This window comes from Porites lutea, chromosome 4 (genome assembly GCF_958299795.1).
Source record: "Porites lutea chromosome 4, jaPorLute2.1, whole genome shotgun sequence".
NCBI lineage: Eukaryota > Metazoa > Cnidaria > Anthozoa > Scleractinia > Poritidae > Porites > Porites lutea.
This window is the reverse complement of record NC_133204.1, coordinates 45,508,197-45,525,833: the sequence shown is the minus strand read 5'-3', so window position 1 is coordinate 45,525,833 and position 17,637 is coordinate 45,508,197. Positions and strand designations below refer to the sequence as shown.

General features: G+C 37.9%; 1 protein-coding gene across 6 annotated transcripts; it reads right to left on the bottom strand.

Moving 5' to 3' along the window:
• Positions 1 to 1,822: 1,822 nt before the first annotated feature.
• On the bottom strand, positions 1,823 to 16,244 carry LOC140933785 (LIM domain-binding protein 2-like). Of its 6 annotated transcripts, XM_073383428.1 has the most exons (14): positions 16,079 to 16,244; positions 15,361 to 15,529; positions 15,045 to 15,120; positions 12,843 to 12,945; positions 10,951 to 11,129; positions 10,424 to 10,627; positions 9,643 to 9,712; positions 9,459 to 9,512; positions 8,573 to 8,620; positions 7,745 to 7,804; positions 6,218 to 6,431; positions 5,569 to 5,614; positions 5,140 to 5,209; positions 2,389 to 2,528 (listed from the first exon to the last, which is right to left on the bottom strand). In XM_073383428.1, the coding sequence occupies exons 2-13, from the start codon at positions 15,402 to 15,404 to the stop codon at positions 5,156 to 5,158; spliced, it is 1,152 nt and encodes a 383-aa protein (XP_073239529.1). In that variant the 5' UTR covers positions 15,405 to 15,529; positions 16,079 to 16,244; the 3' UTR covers positions 2,389 to 2,528; positions 5,140 to 5,155. The 6 variants fall into 6 exon arrangements, with proteins under 6 accessions (XP_073239532.1, XP_073239527.1, XP_073239528.1 ...); XM_073383431.1 differs by lacking the exon at positions 5,140 to 5,209 and having other exon boundaries at positions 1,823 to 2,528; XM_073383426.1 differs by lacking the exons at positions 5,140 to 5,209; positions 5,569 to 5,614 and having other exon boundaries at positions 1,823 to 2,528.
• Between the last annotated feature and the right edge of the window lie 1,393 nt (positions 16,245 to 17,637).

The following is a 17,637-nucleotide window of genomic DNA, read 5'->3' as shown; positions in this document are numbered from 1 at the left end:
CGTACTTGAATACGCAAAAATACGGACTGTTTTGCAGTCTAGTCCGCCCCTTGCCGTCGTCAGTTATGGAAAACAACGAGCATCTGAATGAAAGTATTTGTAGCCTTTATTACTGAATGTTTTAAGATAAAAGATTTTGTTAGTTTGACTTTAACCTCTGTACACGCGAAAGGAAATATTTTATTTTTACCCTTTAAAGACTGAGTTTAGAGAAGGACGAAACTCTGCTGACAGAAGTAACCGCAGGAGCAAGGGAATCTGTAGGAGAACTTTTGCAGTTATTTCTCCTACCCCGATGAACTTTTGCTGAAGAAAACTCTGTCTTCCAAGAGTTGTACAAGATAAGTTTACCAATTTAGACAGCACGGATAGAAGCTTACGCCAATGCGATAGGCGCGTAGCACCACAAAACTAACTCCCGAGTCAGCACAACCAACCAACCTCTCACTGAATATGTCGGCCTCGAACTTGGCCGATAACGCTAACCCAGGGTTAAAATTATAGACCGCGTTATGTTTTAATGTAGTAATTTAAGGCCTAGTAATACTTTCTAGGTTATAATACATGCTTCATAGACGAGAAAACTTTAAAATTTGGGCTTACCATGGGTTAAATTGAACCGCCTTCGAAGCAGGTGAGTATAGCCTGTTACAGGCGTTCAGATAGTAGTGCGTGTGTGAAAAATGGGCCAGAGGAAAAAAAACGAGGGATTATATGAACGGCTGGAACAGGCTAAGGTGGATAGAATACACGCGGCGGACCAGGAAATCCCTTGCTTTGCTATTAACCGGCCCGTAAAAAAGTATCAGCGGTTGGTTTAATGTGTTCATCTTACAAATGAAAAACATCGGCCTCTTTGTTAAGATATTTTTTAGAGTGTTTTATAAAGGTGTGTATCTTTTCTTCTTAAAAATCCAACCAGCTTTTAGCCAACAGCTCTACTGCTACGTGAATAGCTTCCACCCAATCATCAACAGGGCTACGTACGTAAATCGAAGCACGCTGTACTCTACAAAACAGACCTTTTTAAGGCGCATAACGCTCTTGCCGTTTTCAAAATGTAATTAGAGCAATTTAGTGGCCACAGACTAAATTAACACTAGAGGAGGAAGACCCTAACAAAAGGCATCCTACTTACTCCTTTAAATGTGTCTGTGAAGCTCGTAAAAACAGCAAGAACACTAAAGGCTGGGTAAAACGGACAAAAAAAATGTGCCACTTATTGTGCAGCATTGTGGCAAAACGAGTTGAATACCGATATGGCGCGTTTTACCACCCACGAATTAAAAAACATGTCCTGCAAATCAAGTTATTGCAGAGAGAGTAGTAGACAGCAGTTCTACTAACAAAATCTGTACACCTTGCCCGTTTTACCGACCAAAAACCGTCGTGACTCTCGCGTAATCTTATTCAATTAGAACTAAGTTTTCACGCAACTTGCAATAACCTAACTTGTTGCAAGACAGGTTTGAACGTGTGTAGTAAAACGCGTAATATAATTTTTAAAAACGTTTCGCAGCAATTCTGCAATGCAAGTTTTAGTCGCCCGTTTTGCCGTAGACTAAGATGGTCCGAAATGATCATACCTACAGTACTCAGAGAAACCTCGCCATGAACAATGAACGATAAAACATAGCAGAATTCCGGGAATATAGCAAATTATGCCTGCCAACTATTCAGTCAAGTGTACGTATCTAAGAACTTTCCCTTCAGAGACCCCTTTCCAGAGGCTGAAGTACGTGAGAACAGGAAAAGGTTTTCTCCACTTTCCACCATTCGGTTGTTTCCCCTACCGTTCGAAATTTCTACAAGAAACAAGAACGCTATTTCAAGAGTTTTAATGGTAAGAGTATTTCACTGTTCGGATCACAACATACTTCAGTGTAAACGCCTAAATGGCGCCGCTATTCAGCAAATAAGCAATGTTTAAGCGCGACTGGGATAACGCCTTTCCCCTTTAAAAATGTATGTGTATAATTTTCAGAAGTGACACTGCCTCTTCTTAGAGACAATAGTAAGTTATCTCGTGAAGCCCTGGCTGAGCTGTCGTTTCTAACCAAATCAGAACGAATCACTTCGTTGTTTTCTATTTTTCAAAAAAAGAAGATGCAAAATACTTTATGGTTGTGTATCATTCATGAATAAAAAGTGAATGTAACAGGTAGCCAGCCAGTTCAAAAATACCATAAGAAACAGCATAAATAACTTTAAACCCTGGCTCATAAAATTTGACATTTAAACTCTGTCAAACGGAGAGTGAAAGTTAACAAACTTTGGCCAGTGGTCCATAGTGGCCTTTATGTACCAGTCCCAAAAAGTCCTCAGACAAAGCTTTTCTAGGGCAGGCAACGACAGGATATATATCTTGGGATTATTTCTCTGATAAACCTTGTTATTCTCCAGTACTGTCTTCTTGGTTCGGTTTACGATCTGTACTCCAAAGACTTGGACTTCCACTCATGGGGCTACCACCAAAGTCGCCTTCATCACCAACACCATTGCTTGCATCATACTGTGTGTTCTCCAGCCTATTAAAGACAAACAATCAAAGACAGTAAACTCTAACCGCTCGATTGTGTTATATTTTCACTCTTTTGCCTTTCCATAACTTAAACCATCTCCTCCTTTTTTCCCGCTGTTTTTCGTTTTGTTTGTTTGTTGTTTGTTTCCAGTCATTTAAAGCAATCGTCCTTTTGGGTAGGAGAGGCAAATTCTAAACTTACTGATCGAAGAATTTTACACATAATTTTTTCTTAGCCTGCGAAAGCAGCCAAGATTTCACGACGCCACTATTCGTTTCCTCGCAAAATGATGTCTGAGGAATGAGCGTAAAAATTCCATACTGGTGACGTGTCACTACCCAGATCTGGGCAGTGCTTCTGAATGGCAGAAGCAATTTTCCTCAGGCGTCATTTCGCAGGGAAGCCAGTGGTGGCCTCTCCAAATGTCGGCATCAAAGATAAAATCGATAGATTTTCCTTAAAATCTGCATTGAGGTTTTTAGCAGATCATGACTTCTTTACATCCTCTTGTTCAATTACGAATCAAATGCATCAAGGAAATATATTCTAAATATTATTACAGCTATTATTAACATAATGATATCCAAACACACTTTTGTACGTCCTGTCAAATGCGATCTTAGTCAGACATTTTTCGTTTCACCAAAAAACAATTATTTACAGACCTACAGATATGTGGCATTAGAGCATCACGTTTACGTCAAACGTCAAACGCGAATTTTGTACCACGTAATCAAGTTTCCTCTTTACTTGTCGTTTACTGTTCATTTTTCTACACCTAAATCAGTAGTTTCATGCATATTTTATCCAAAAGAATTGTTTTGAGCTGTTTTTATCCGCTCATTTTCTATTTTGAGAAATTCTCAACTTGAATCTGACGTAATTCCTGTTTGCCGTATACGTGAAGTTTAAACTCTCTGTTCTTATTGGTGCACAGAAAAGCATAAGCCCTTTACAGGTAGTCATTCCTGTGGAAGGAGATAACCATTTTAAATGATGTGAGCCCTTTGTTTGCTCTTTAGCATGGCGGTTTTGTACCGCTTGAATGAGAAGCTGCTAAGGGTCTATTGGCATTCCCCCAAAATGACAATACAGCTGTACATCAGTGATGGAATAATTGAAAACAGGAGGAACAGAAAGATTGTCGACATGAATGGTGAAAAAGTGACATGTTTAGCAGTAACTGTTTTGATGTCACGAGGGGAAAGCAAGAAGAGGAAGAGCTGGGGGAAAGCGTTAATTCCTTGAAATCCTTGGTTCTTATTAGAGCTGAATTTAAGCAGAAGATCAGATAGATATAAAGTTAGAAGAAAACAAGCTAAGAACAATATGCCACTGTCTTTCTCATAGCTGCTTATCAGTATCAGGAAAATGATGGAAATAATCGACAAAGAGAAAATGTCTTGATTTTCAATCATTCTCTCCACTAGTGCCATAGCAAATACATGGGGAACAATGGGGTGGATAAGCTTCAAGAGTTAAGTACCACCAACATATTACGACAGGCTCTTACTGCTAACCTCAAATGTTTCCATCTTAACCCCTTTCACTGCGAGAGTGCTTGATGGAGTTTTGTAAGGTGACTCTAACTTTTGAGTCTGTGGATGAAATCCTATGATGTGACCATTCAAATGAAAGCTCTCTGCCTGCACTTCACATGGTACTATTCAAAATTTCACAAAATGAAAATTGAAAATTTGGTCAAAATTTCCTTTTGGCTAAGTTTGGCAGTGAAAGGGTTAAATTCAGTTAACTAGACTTTCTTCCGGTGGTCACATTTATGTATTTATTTGTTCACCACTGTCACTGGCGGTAAAAGCTAGGCGGATTCCGGCCCCCTGGCTACTAAGAGCAGGGCCTGAAACTATTTTCACAGGATGCCAAAGGAAAATAAGACCAGGCAAAAGAGCTCCTAGCAGTTCAGGTTCCCGCCTGCTAATTGCATATACCCGCCAACTTGAAATCTTAGTGACAGCCCTGTTTGTTCATGCAATTATTTTTATTTTGTAAATTAATCATTTCATTGGCATAATTATCATTTTAATTGTTATTGTTCCACAAAATCAAACTGGGATTTTTTTGATGCAGCTAATCTTAGCAAATAAGGTCTCATGCATCTCTGGTAAATTTAAGGCCTTGGAAAAGCATAGTTAAAGAAGCTACAGCACAAGGATATTGCTGTTTTAGGTTAATTCTGTGTAAAGTCATCGTACACAAAATGCTCCTGTAGACTTATGATGAAGATATTAAACAAATTTCATTAATATATTTCATTTTCAATAATATCAAATGTCATCAAATTTCAGCACTAGCCATAGTTTTTTTTGGTAATTTTTGCAGGCATGGCGTTAAAACTAGAAAAAATTGGCCCATTTTTTTTTCGAGTTTCAATTCATGTCCACCCTTGCCATCAATAGTAACAGACGGCATGAAACAGTTTCAATCGCTAAATATAGTGTGGACCATTATTTGGAATTCAGTTGAATTGCAATGAGATGTTTTAGCTTTTTAAAAAGATAGTAAATGGCATGACATCCTCCCTTAAAGTATGCAGCATTAGGCAGTTTTATTGCATCTTCCAACTACTGACTGTCAAAGAACTGTTTAAACTTCTGACCTTGAATCTGAAAGGATTAAGTCAAGTGTTCTGAGCTTCCTTCGGTAAATCCTCCCTCTTCTATATCCCTCTGACAAAATAAAAATAACTAGTAAGCTGACGTATCCAAAACACGTCTCTGAAACTTAAAACACTGTCGTGTTTTAAGTGTTGAATTTCCTTGTTACTCTAACAGAATTTTGGTAACTTAATAAATTTTTAATAATAATTTTGGTAACTAAGTAAAAGGCCTCCATAGAATGAAAAAAGAACAAAATTTACTGGAGGAAACACAGACCAAAAGACCTTGCAGCAAACATCCTTCCTTTTAAAATTCTGTCCCTCAGACCCTTTATTGTTGTGTGATTCACATATTACTGTGGGTAAGGCTAACCATCAAAACCTGTTTTGTCAGAGGTTAATTAGTGTATGAGGGAGGATTCCACTTACCAAAGAAAAGTCAGGAAAACTGCTTTCACCATCTTCAAAACCCAATCTGTGTTTTCAACATTAGTGGATAAAAAGTGTTTATTTGATGTTAACGTACTTTAATTTTCCCTTTACCTTTTACAGCAATTTTATACTAAGGCATTCATTTATCAATAGCCTATACCAGTGCCTCAACTTTATTTTTATCTGCAGTGTTGACCCTCCCATATAGGCACCTCCATAATATGGACACCTTTCTGTTACAGACAGTCGACAAACAGGGTGAATAACTGAAGCAAGATGGTAGATACCATTCTACCATGACACAGCTTGAAATCCTATTAGAGGTCTTGGCAATTTAGGTTACAACATGGCAAAGCAAGAAAAAGGGAGAATATATAGTCAACATCATTTAAGCTAGCAAGAATGGAAAGAATGTGGATGCAGCAGAGCTCATGTTCTTAGAACAGGCCAAGGTGTGAAATGCAATCAACTCACATGGGTAGTGGGAAGTGACTGTAAACAACATCACCAAACAAGATAACAAAGGGATAGAAGGCAGATATCACTGGACTGACTGTCAACTTCACAATTCCTTGGGTGAGATGTATACTATGTTGAAAGTAACACTAACTTGTGCTCCACCAAAATAGTTGCTAGAACCACTCACCTAGTAATAAGCCGTTCGTCTTCATCACCAAATTCTCCGCCCATCAGAGAAGGCTCGCCAACAACCATGACATCCTGAGATGCTAGTGTGAACCCAGAAGTGCTGGGCGATTTCTTTTTACCTGACGTACTGTTCATACCACTGCTGGGTGCCGATGAATTTGCATTTGTTGACTTACGTTTCCGCCTCGTTCTTGGTGCACGCGGAGTTTCTGCTGAAACAGAGATAAGGAACAATGAAAGTTTTGCTTGTGTGGATTGCTCAAGAAGTTTATTAAGTTTACATAAAAGAAATAAACAGAAAGGAAAAAATAAGCTGGAGGTATTGTAATTCCCAACAGAAATTAAATTTGCCATTGTTGTTTAGCAAAAAATTTGCAGATAAATGCAACAAAAACAATGTTAAATGCACTCAAAGAGGCAATGTTTTGGCTTACTAAAGCTATTATTTTCTGTAATTCACCAAGATGTCATTGGCACAACTCTTTACAAAGGATTTTTTTGGCAGATTCTAACCTGTGGCCTCCCAATCACCTTAAATGAAAAAAAAAAAAACCCGAAAACTGTTTTTTAACCTATTCCCTATCCTCAAACTTAATGTTATAAGAGATTTGATTTACAACAAATCAACACCCACAATACAATTTTAGGTCCTCTAAGGGGGTTAGCAGTATGGCAGTAATTTGTTCACACTTCAGAATAACACTGTAGCAACCATATTTAAAGTGAGCTATAGACAGTGTTTGACCACACGATTTGACCTTTCACTGAAAAAGTTGAGAAAAAACAATGGCTGATGAAAGCTGGCTCTCTTCTGTGCGACCATCCCTGGGAATAAAAAGGTGGTGTTTGGGAAATATTGGCTTATCAAGTCATCAGGGGGGGGGGGGGGGGGGGGGTGGGGCTGTGTTGTGGAAGAGTATTACACAAGGGGAGGGGGGGAAATGTGGAAGACCTTGTTGGTTCTTCTATGCTGGGCATTTTTTCAGTTCTATTGCACAGGTCTACCAGGTCTACTAGGTTAACTCTTCAAGACCCCAGAGTGACCAACATCAATGTTCTCCTTAATACAAGATGAATATGAAATCAAAAGAAAAAGTCACACCATAGGATTTATCTCCAGACATAAACGTTAGAACTACCTTATGAGACTTCACTCTTCACTTTACAATGCAGGGCTGTTGCCAAGATTTTAAGTTGTGGGGTGTATGCATTTAGTAGATAGAGAAATGAAAAGCTAGGAGTTTCTCTTGGTTCTATTTTCTTTTTCTGTCCTATGAAAGTAACCAGGGATCAAGCTCACAGTAGCCAGGGGAAGTCCCAGCACCTGGTCTTTAGTGACAGCCCTGAAGTGAAAGGGTTAATGAATGATGCTTTTCATATGAGAACAAAAAGATGGTCACTGAAGAGAGACATGGATGCACTCAATTGCATACAAAAGCCAATGAAATATTTCCCAAATAAAACAGGATAATTAGGCCCATATCCTGTGTCCAAACACCGCTGCACTGACTGAACTGAGGCTAACCTTTCCTTGAAGCAGGCTGCCCAGTCAATGTTCTCTCAAGAAGTTTAGGAAAGGGGGATCCTTTAGGGAAAACAGGTATACATGAGATGTTTAACGAGCGGAGAGCAGTTTCAGAGGCTCACTAAGTCAGTGACTGAGGATGTGTGATGTAAACATGGCAGCCAGGGCTGTCAGTTTTACCAGCAAAAAATGTTGTATTATAACTCTTTCTTCTTGTGTTGTTTTCTGATCAGAGGTAACTTTTTAAGCAAGAGCCACTCATGTTCATACTGAGAAAGCTAGCTGGATAATTACTTGCAGCTCCTTATAATAACTGACTTTATTTTCGCATTGATAGCTTGACCTATTTGGCAAAGCGTGCTGACAGTTTGTGCATTTAGGAAAAACATTTGAGGTAAAGGAAATCAACAGTTTTTTTAAACGTTACTGACAGCAACATAACAATATTATTTGGAGACACGCTATTTCCACTTTCTTACACAACAATTCCTCATCAATTTGATGATGGCACTTTTACATGCCCAAAGCTGTGGATTATAAAAATGAAAACTGAAAAAATAATTCTTTCCTACCTAGATATCAACTAACACAAAAATGGTTAATATAAAAGTTCTGTTAACAAACAGAAGCTGTGGGTTTGACATAAGTTTCCATCTTATTTTAAAATAATTGTGAAAATCAACACGTTCAAATTTGCATTTGCAAATTTAATCAAAGAGGTTTTGGTCAATTATCTATATTTGTTTCTACAATAGCCCATCTCCTATCTGCTTAGCACTGCAGACAAGTGTGAAGATAGTAATCGGTTGTTAAAAAGTCCCTGTTTACCTGGAGTGGTTGGAGTATTTGGTTGCCACATCATCTCACCCTGATAATCTGGAGAAGGATAGACAACAACATAGCAGGGTTTTCATTAAGAATTCTAGTAGTTGCAGAAAGGTGTATTGTACAGGAGAATATTTTTAAAGCGGCTCCACATCTGAATAAAAAAAAGTCATAGGCTATTGACCATTAGCCAGAGAATTCTCTGATCTCCGATGCTTAACGAACACCCTGATATGGTGAATAACAGATAGATAGACAACAATCTAGTAAATAACAAACATGCTCTGAAGCAAGTCTATAATTATAAACATCAACTGTTTAGGAAATCTACACCAGAACCTTTTCGGTTCAGAAATTTTATATAGTATTCTTTTTTGGGTGACTGAACATTTAAATCATTTACATGGCAAACATTTTGGTCCACGGGCCTGCGTAAAGTGCTAACTTATTATTATAAAGGTCTCCATTGACTTCAAAGGTTAATGATACAAAGCACCAAAATAATATTGAGATACTGTATTTATTCGATTCAACGTCCCGAGTGCTTATTAAATTTTTGGACCTTGAGAATTGAGAATTTAAAATTTCATTAAAATTCTAACTAAAGAAAACTTGGTCTCTTTTTTGTAACAGAAGAAACTAGTCCATTCCAATCTCATTGTCAGAAAGCCAAAGACCATTCTATTTGGTGGAAGGTGGTAGGGGTGGGTGCTTATATATATTTGAGGCTGGGTGCTTATTAACTTTTCCTGTCTATAGAGTGGGCAGTTATTTAAGGCTGGGTGGGAAGCGGGTTATTAAGGGTGGGTGCTTATTTGAGGTTTGGTGCCTAATTGAATAAATATGGTAATTTAGTTTGCAAGAAAGGAAAACAGGCTTGAGTTCTTACCTGGTGGGGGACACATTGGCTGCCATCTCTGGAAAAGTGTGGATTTTAAACAGTCTGTTTTAGAAAAATATAGAAGATAAAAGATATTTGTTACTACAAAGTAAAGGAAATTAAGCTCAGGAAAGGCACATCTAGTGAAAAATAATTCAGATGGAATCAATCAACAATGACCAGGACAACTTACCTCTGGGGTTCATATTGTAAGTCTTGTGCCGTGACATGAGTTCCTGCATGGGCTCCAGAATAACACAGAGCTAAAAGATAGACAAACTGATTAACAACAACAACTGCCAGCCCATGGACAACTGCCATGGACCACCCTAAAATGGGTGACACCACTTAAGTGTAGTGATTAGGGTTAGGAAACTGAGTGAATCAGGTTCCATATATAGGGTCATTATACTGGGAAAACTGACCTGAAACTTGATTCACTCAGGTTACTAACCCTAACCACTAAACTTCAGTGGTGTATTCCATTTTAGGGTAGTCCATATGGGTAGCCCATTGACTGGGGTCAGTGTTTTGTCCACTACCAACAAGAACAGCTTTATTTAGCCTTCAATTAAATATAACAATGCTTGCTGCCCATAACTAGCCCAAGTTAATCAAGACGGGTACAAGAGAAGAGAAAAATAATATTACAGAAAAAAAATTAATAATGAAACAGTACAAATTTACACACACGCTAGTTTGTTTCAATACTTTTAGTATTAGTTACTGACAAAAGAGTCACATATAGATTGGCGATAAGGCAGATGTGTAATTTACACCAGCGAATCTGATTGATCCATAGCATAGCTTTGAAAAATGTATTTTTCATATTGTTACAGGTTACAACATAAAGAAAATTAAATGCCATATTCTAGAACAGTAAAAGAAAGCCAAAATTTAATTGAGGCTCTGGAGAGCACTTTAAATGTGACATGTCCAATATCTGCCTCTGTTTTTCTCCTTCTTTTTCTTACCCTGAGATAATTAAGCGTAACATTGGTCATTCCTTGTCTGGTGATATTTTTGGATAACTGTTCCAGAAAGTTTGGATCCTGGGCACCAACAATAACATTGCGTGGAATCATCTCTGTGTAATGTCTAATAGCAAAGTGCCAGTTTCGTATTCTCATGAGATCATCCAGGGTGAATTCCAGTAAAAGGCGGCCCTCTGTGCATACCTGTGGACATTTTCATTAATACTAGATAATGTGAAAATCTTGTTTTTAACAATCCTGTGATAAAAATATTGAAATAAAGATAGTGAACTGTTCTTGAATGGTGCTGTTTATTTATCTGTACAAGGAAGCTCTAATGCTTAAGTCCGCGGATGACTAGTTAGATGACTGAGCTGCTCTGTCCTGTGTTATTGTTTATTTACTACTCTGTACAAGCGACAGAAAACTGGCTTGGAAGTGCAAGCACAGGTTTGTTGATTTGCAATACAGTATAAGCAAAGTTAAATTAGCCACTTAAAGATAATTAGCCTCACAGAAAAACAAACCTTTGTAAAGACTGGTGTTTTATGATGTGTAATCATGGTTGTATTTTCACAATCAAGAGTTATTGTACTTGTGTTGTTGTGGTATGACTCCTTCGGTTGCACAATGTGGTAATACAGTTCTTTTACTCCACCCTCAAATATACTTCGAAAGTACCTTGGAATTAGGTTCCGTCCTATTGCTAAAAGAAAAAGAAAACAGTGACCACAGAGTTCCAAAAACAGTTATCATCTTGCTGGCATTTCCATACAGTAAAGTGTAATCCAAGGGTAACAAATGTCATCTTAAAAAAACAAACTCAATCCCCTCGGGAGTTAGTCTGCTACACGGCCAATCTTTGCATCGTCATGCAATGCTCCTTCCCCGTAAACGGCTGCTGATAACCAAACCATATTCCTTTCCCCATTTTTAGCCAACAGATTTCACCTTTCATCTGGAAGGTATTTGCACCAAGTTTTCAGTATGGGGACTCCCCCAATCACAGCTTTGCTTTCAATGGCGCCCCACGTGTGAATGACAAAACAATTAAAACTGTGTCATACAACCAAGAGTAAGCAAGCAAGCCGAGCAAATGTGATGCACAACAAGGATGTGCCTATAAAGTTGCCGCGAAGTTTTGGGAAATCGTTCATCAATAATTTATATTCTTGCTTTTGTTTGAATCAATGCCCTTGTGAGTTTAACATTCACTTGTAAAGCAACACAATAAGCACATCTGGCACAGGAAAGTCATGATACACATGCACGATAAAAAGAAACACCCAATCCTGGAAAAAGTCATGAAGGGTTATAAAACCTTTTTTGCGAGGAACTTTGTTAACTACTTAAAACAAACACTTCGGGAAATTAAACTTTTCGCTGCTGTTAGACAAAGCCCATCGAAATTCAGCAATGATTGTTTGATTTGTTGAAAATTGAGAAGTGTGTTTGTTTCCAAGCACCCTGCAGTTCATGTCTTGTCACGTTTCTAATACATGACTGGTTAGTTTGTTAGAATACAAACACAAATGGAAAAGAGTGTGATTCAGTTTACAGCAGCAGTTTGTAGGGAAGAGCATTGCGTGATGACTCTAAAAACAGCTATGTAGCAGACTAGGAGGAGGAGTAAGTAGGAGGAGTAAACCTGATACAAGAATCTTGGTGCTGATTACATTCCCACGGCTGGCATAAAAAGACTACCTTAAAATTTCAGTCCCACCCCGCACCCTTTGAAAAACTAAACTATAATACACCTAATAGTATTTTACACTCACTCAGGGGTTTCAATAAACATTAAAGTATCCAGCAGGTTTAAATAGAGCAACCGACTGTATCAAAGGGGGCTGTTAGTTCCCTTTTTCAGGGGGGGGGGGGGGGGAGGGTGGTGATTAGGGACTTGCTTCCCCACAAAATTTTGAAATTTCATAGCCCTATAATGCGATTTTCAGTGTTCTGGGGACTAAGCTGAGGACAAAAGAGCATGTTTTCATTCAAGAACATGTAGCTTTCATTCAACTTTTGATTTATCAGTCACAATCAATTCCTACAAGCAATGAACAAATGATGAAAACTAAATTACATACGTTTGCACATTAACAAATTCTGCGTAAACCTACATGTATAAAGAAACTTGTGAGATTGACTGAAATATAGCATTTGCATGACTTAAGCATAACGTAAAACCAGTGCGCTTTTATGAAAACACATCATAATTATGTTTTCATTCAGATTTTATGACATATTTTTTGTTTACAAAATTGTTCCAACTAGTTCCTTCTTCTTTGTAGAAAAAAAGTAGCCAACTTCTCTGAGCAAAGTAGCCAACACGTTTTGTCAGCCATCCGTGCTTATTGAAACCCCAGCTCATTTTGTGTATAATGCAGAGAGCACTTTAAACAAGATTTTAAAGACATACAATATCTTTTTGGCCCATCTTCCAAGCAAAAGCTCAATGTCAGGGTAGCGTCATCATCAAAAAACTCTGTTGCAAATGCATCCCACCATACATTGTCTGCATCCTGTCAGAGACAAAAATCAAGAATTTGAGTGCATCTTACTACGAATAGCCCATTTTACAGTTACAGGTGAAAACCAGGCTGGAGTTGACCTAGTTTTGATACAACCCTTCCTGCTTTATCATGGAAATCATGTTGTTCTTATGCTAAATAGTATTTTTAAGCAAAATTTCCATAAGAAAAGAAAAGGGGTTTGTACCAAAACCAGGGTGCATAGCTGTAGCTAGCATGTGCTATGCTGAGGGTACTTTTGGGTGCCTCCCCAATAAATTTTTAATGGACAGGATTGATTACCATTCTTCTGTAATATGAATTCTCCAAAAAACTTTGCTTGCCCATGGGGCAAGTTGAGAACAGAATTCACTAGCCCGATAGTAAAATCCACAAACCTCGGGTAATCAGACACAACTTAAACATTGCTGTTATTAAATCTGAGGCATTTGTCACAGTTGCCAAAAATAGCAGGCAGATGGCAAAAACTCCTCCTACGCTATGTTTTTGGCCGGCTATTCTGCTTTGTTATTCATATGATTCTTTAATAAAATATTGCAAAATTAAGCTGTCTTATTCAAAACTTTCTGACAACTCTAAATCATTTTACAAGGATCAGGTCTACTAATTCTTTCACACACTAAGGATTAATTCTAAAAAGTATTTTTACCCTTTTCCGACGCAAAACAGTGCTTAGTGCAGCAGGATTTAATGCAAGCTATATTTAGTCTAAACATTGCATCTGTAATAAGTTAAAATAACAAAATAATAAAATTTGACATAAAGGAAAATTATGCCTAGAGTATACAGTTGACCCTCTCAATGATAGCTATAGGTTACAGAGGTACAAGGTCGTTGCATACAGATAGCAGGGGAAGGGTGAGTGATAGCGTGATGCTAATGGCTTAGGGAAAACTATAATATTTTTTATATGTAGAAATGTTTATTCTTGCATCATAAAATGTAAAACAGTCAACCACATCAATAAAACAGTTAATGTTCACAACAAAAAAAGTGTTAACAAAATGAAGTGAAAAGGGTGCATTGAGAGCATTAGCATGAATACTATTCTCTCTTAAAAGTCTGTTGCTATCAGAGAGGCTATTATTGGCACATGGGATGTGGAATGATCTTTGGTGACTTTTGCAGTTGCAGACAGACAGTCATTGTAGAGGATATTAGCACACTTCATTTCTTATCTTAATTATTCTATTTTCATGTGAAAAGGAATCAAGTCAATAACAACAAAAATACAGATAACAGGGAAGAAATTTTATAATTAATTCAGATTTATTCTTTTCAGTTTGTCAAATTACTGTGCAGAGCAGAGAATTATGTGTAAATAAAATACGAGGCGGATAATCATCTCAAATATTCCAGGAAGGTGATAAACAAGAAAGGAAAATGAAGCATGCATAAAATAAACTTAATAAGTGCCTGTTATAAAAAAATATTAGCCTTTCCCAATAATTATATACCTAGAGCTTGGGATAAAAGAGAAAATTGACAACAAATTTGTGAGAAACAGAACCAGCCACCACTGACTAAAGTCACACAGTTTAAAGGTCAATATGAAAAGAACGAAAGCAGGAAAACTTCTTTATATTTTCAGATATCACTTCAAGTATTTTGACATGTGATGGGCCGATCCGACAATGTTCTGAGGCAAAATTTATGTTAAAGGAATTCATCAATAACTGTAACTTGACTTCAGGTGAGGTTATTTTGAAAATGCAAATATGTGTGAAATCTGAGACAAAATCGCACTTCACAGAAACAAAAAGAACAGGTCACTAAGCCAATACTTCAGCTGAAGGGTAGATTACAGAAGCTTAAAATTTCTTAACACTCTTTTATACTTTTTCTTTCAGTAATTCACGATAAATATAAACACATCATCTTAAGGGGTATAATGAAAAATTCTCCGTCTCTTCCATTGTATGTCAAGATTTAACGTAAGGGATAAATGCCAAGAAAAACATAACTTGAAGGATGCTTTTCTTTCCACATAACCCAAAGGTTCAATAAAATATAACATAAACTCTAACATTAGCTTCGCAATGGTCAAAGTTACTGCCTTTGTTTAGCTTTAAAAGTAAACCCGTACAAACCTCGAGGCGATGTTGTAAACGCCGGTTCAACTCATAAATTCTTACATCAGGATGTGTATAATACGGAGTGCGACGCCTAAAACGAAAAGAAAATATCGTGAAATGATCGATTAACTTTTCGGCAAGAGCGTTTCACTCTATTACAAAAATGCGCTGAGCACGCGAGGAGTGCCTTTTAAGAGATCTGCATGGTTGAAACCTACATGCATCGTTGAACATAACGGAAGCATATAAAAAGAGTGGATTTTTATAAATGGGTTTACCCTAGCATAACAGAATATACAAAATTTACAAGGCGTTCATTAGACAGTATTACCCCGTTGAATTATAGCTTGGGCTTGGAAGCGGAACGCTTGGCATCCTCCAATTCCAAGAATCGGCCGTTTTCGAAGCGTTCGAAGCCTCAACGAAGCTTCGATCACAGTCTCGAACGCGTTGTCTTGAGTTTTCTGGAGTCCAGCCGGTTGGATAGGACTTGGCAAAAGCTGAATAAGATTCGAACAAAGAGGCGAGAGTCATTACAATAACAAAGGGTTACTGAGCCTGATCGAATTGCACAAATGTACGCTTTACTTCGCTTGATCGTTTATCGCTCTACTTCTGCATCAACTTTTTATTGCTTCACTTGGTTTTCAAACAATGATCACGTTATCTTCTAAAAAAATACAAGAATTATCAACCAGGATAAACACACGCCAGTCATCTAAGCACTCCTTTGACCTAACTTTCATCTAACCTAAGGATATTCTCGTGGCTAAATTTAGTTAGGTTTAGCTTGAATACAACCGTAACGCAACAAACAGTCAGTTCGATCTTGCTCTCCTAATTTCCGGATATATACCGCAGATAATTTAACAGGATATATATCACGTAACACGTGAAACACGTCGTAACTTCGTGCAACCACTCGATCCTACAGTAGCTGTTTTCGTGAATGAGAATTGCTAGTTGACAAATGTATAACTTAAGAGCGGTTGCGCGCACTATCAACAAGTTGGTATAATTTGGAGCTCTAGAAGTCACCGTTAACTTACCCTCTTTTGGTCAAACGTGAAGCTGTCCGAGGCCTTAATCGTGAAATATCATGACTTAAAACTTCCAAGGCACATCCATTTGTTTATGATATAATTTCACTGCCCTCATTCTGGCAGGACAAAACAAAATGTCTGCTCTGTTGCAGGGCTCGCTGTGCGGCGTTGAAACAGCACCAATGTTTGCTGATCTGTGATTGGTCACCGTCTCTACCAATGGTAAACGAGTTAGGATACTTGCCGCGAAACAAAGCAAGACAAACAGGTGTGGTGGGAAGAACTTATCCTCGGCTGAGTATGTATAAAAAAATGAACTCTATTTCAAATACTTTTATAGAATAAAGAAAATATTTTGAACTCGATAGTTCACACTTGTTTGCGGCTTACTTTTTGGTCATTCTAAAGTTCCCCTCGACCTGTACAGCCGTGGGTCTCTTGTACATCTGCACGCTGGCTGCTGGTCCGAGAACAATTTCCATTGCCTCGGGCTTCGTTGAAATATGAAAAACAAAAACAAAAACAAGAAACTAAGAACAAGCAGCACGTTTTTTTGAAACATCCGGTTTTTACAAAGCAAGGTCAGACCATGATCTACGATACAAAGATTTAATGTTTTATTTTATTTTATCTTACAAATCCGACGGCTTAGTCAAGAGCGTTTAATAACTGTACCTAAGTACCTAAGTTGTGTCGTGTGTCTTAAAGATCCTTAAAGTGTAGATACATAACACAATGTCGTAACGACCGTAACGGAAGAACTTTGTACACCGTAAACAGCCTTTTTAGGCGAAAGTATTCACTCTCACCGCTTCCATGATGCAGTAATTATAGCTCCTTGATTTTCACGAATCAGTTGTTTTTTAATACCAAACGTACTCAGTTACTTCTTGCATGAAGTGTTCTTGTAGTGCTTTTTGAATTAATACAGTTATAACTTTCTAGTTGATCAGAACCCCCTGGGATTTTTAGCTGATATCTGTTTTGGTTGCCTTGACTAATTTCTGTTGTTCGGAACGGGCCGTAATGGTGGAATATCAGCCTGCAAATTACCTTTTGAAAGACAAAGGTAAATTTTAATAAGGGATTGACTGATTTGGGTGCATTAAAGGTCCATAAAATGAAAGTGACTAAGTTTTGATCGCGAAAATTTCATTTAGCCAAAAGTAACTAAGATGGGGTCTATAACTAGCCATAGAATAGACTTAAACAGTTTAATAGGGTATGGGTTCCAGGCCAGCGGCATATAACCAGCAAAAATTCACCCAGTAACACCGCCACTCGGTTGTTTTGGTGTGTTTTTTTCTTTTGTGCTTCATCACGTCCCCTCGACCCCTCTCCAAGTTCAGCTTTCCCGTCGCTGTAACTCTTACTTTGTGAACCACAAAAGAAAAATCGAACCAAACAAACCGCAAGCTTCGCAGGCTAGTGCTTGGAGGTAATGGGCCCGAGAAAGAACGCGGCACGCCAGGAAGACACGCGCACCCGTTCTTTCTAGCATCATAAAGAGATTAAGAGCGACGTTTACCACAACAGCAAGCGTAAGTTTGTACCATGTGACTAAG

What these genes read in the sequence shown, in the direction of transcription:
- LOC140933785 (XM_073383426.1), bottom strand. Translation starts at nt 15,404, where the DNA reads ATGCCAAGCGTTCCGCTTCCAAGCCCAAGCTATAATTCAACGGG. An exon ending in GCAGCCTGCTTCAAGGAAAG is followed by an intron (nt 6,432 to 7,744) that starts GTTAGCCTCAGT and finishes TCTCTGTTTCAG; the next exon opens with CAGAAACTCCGCGTGCACCA. An exon ending in GACGAACGGCTTATTACTAG is followed by an intron (nt 2,529 to 6,217) that starts GTGAGTGGTTCT and finishes TGTCTTTAATAG; the next exon opens with GCTGGAGAACACACAGTATG.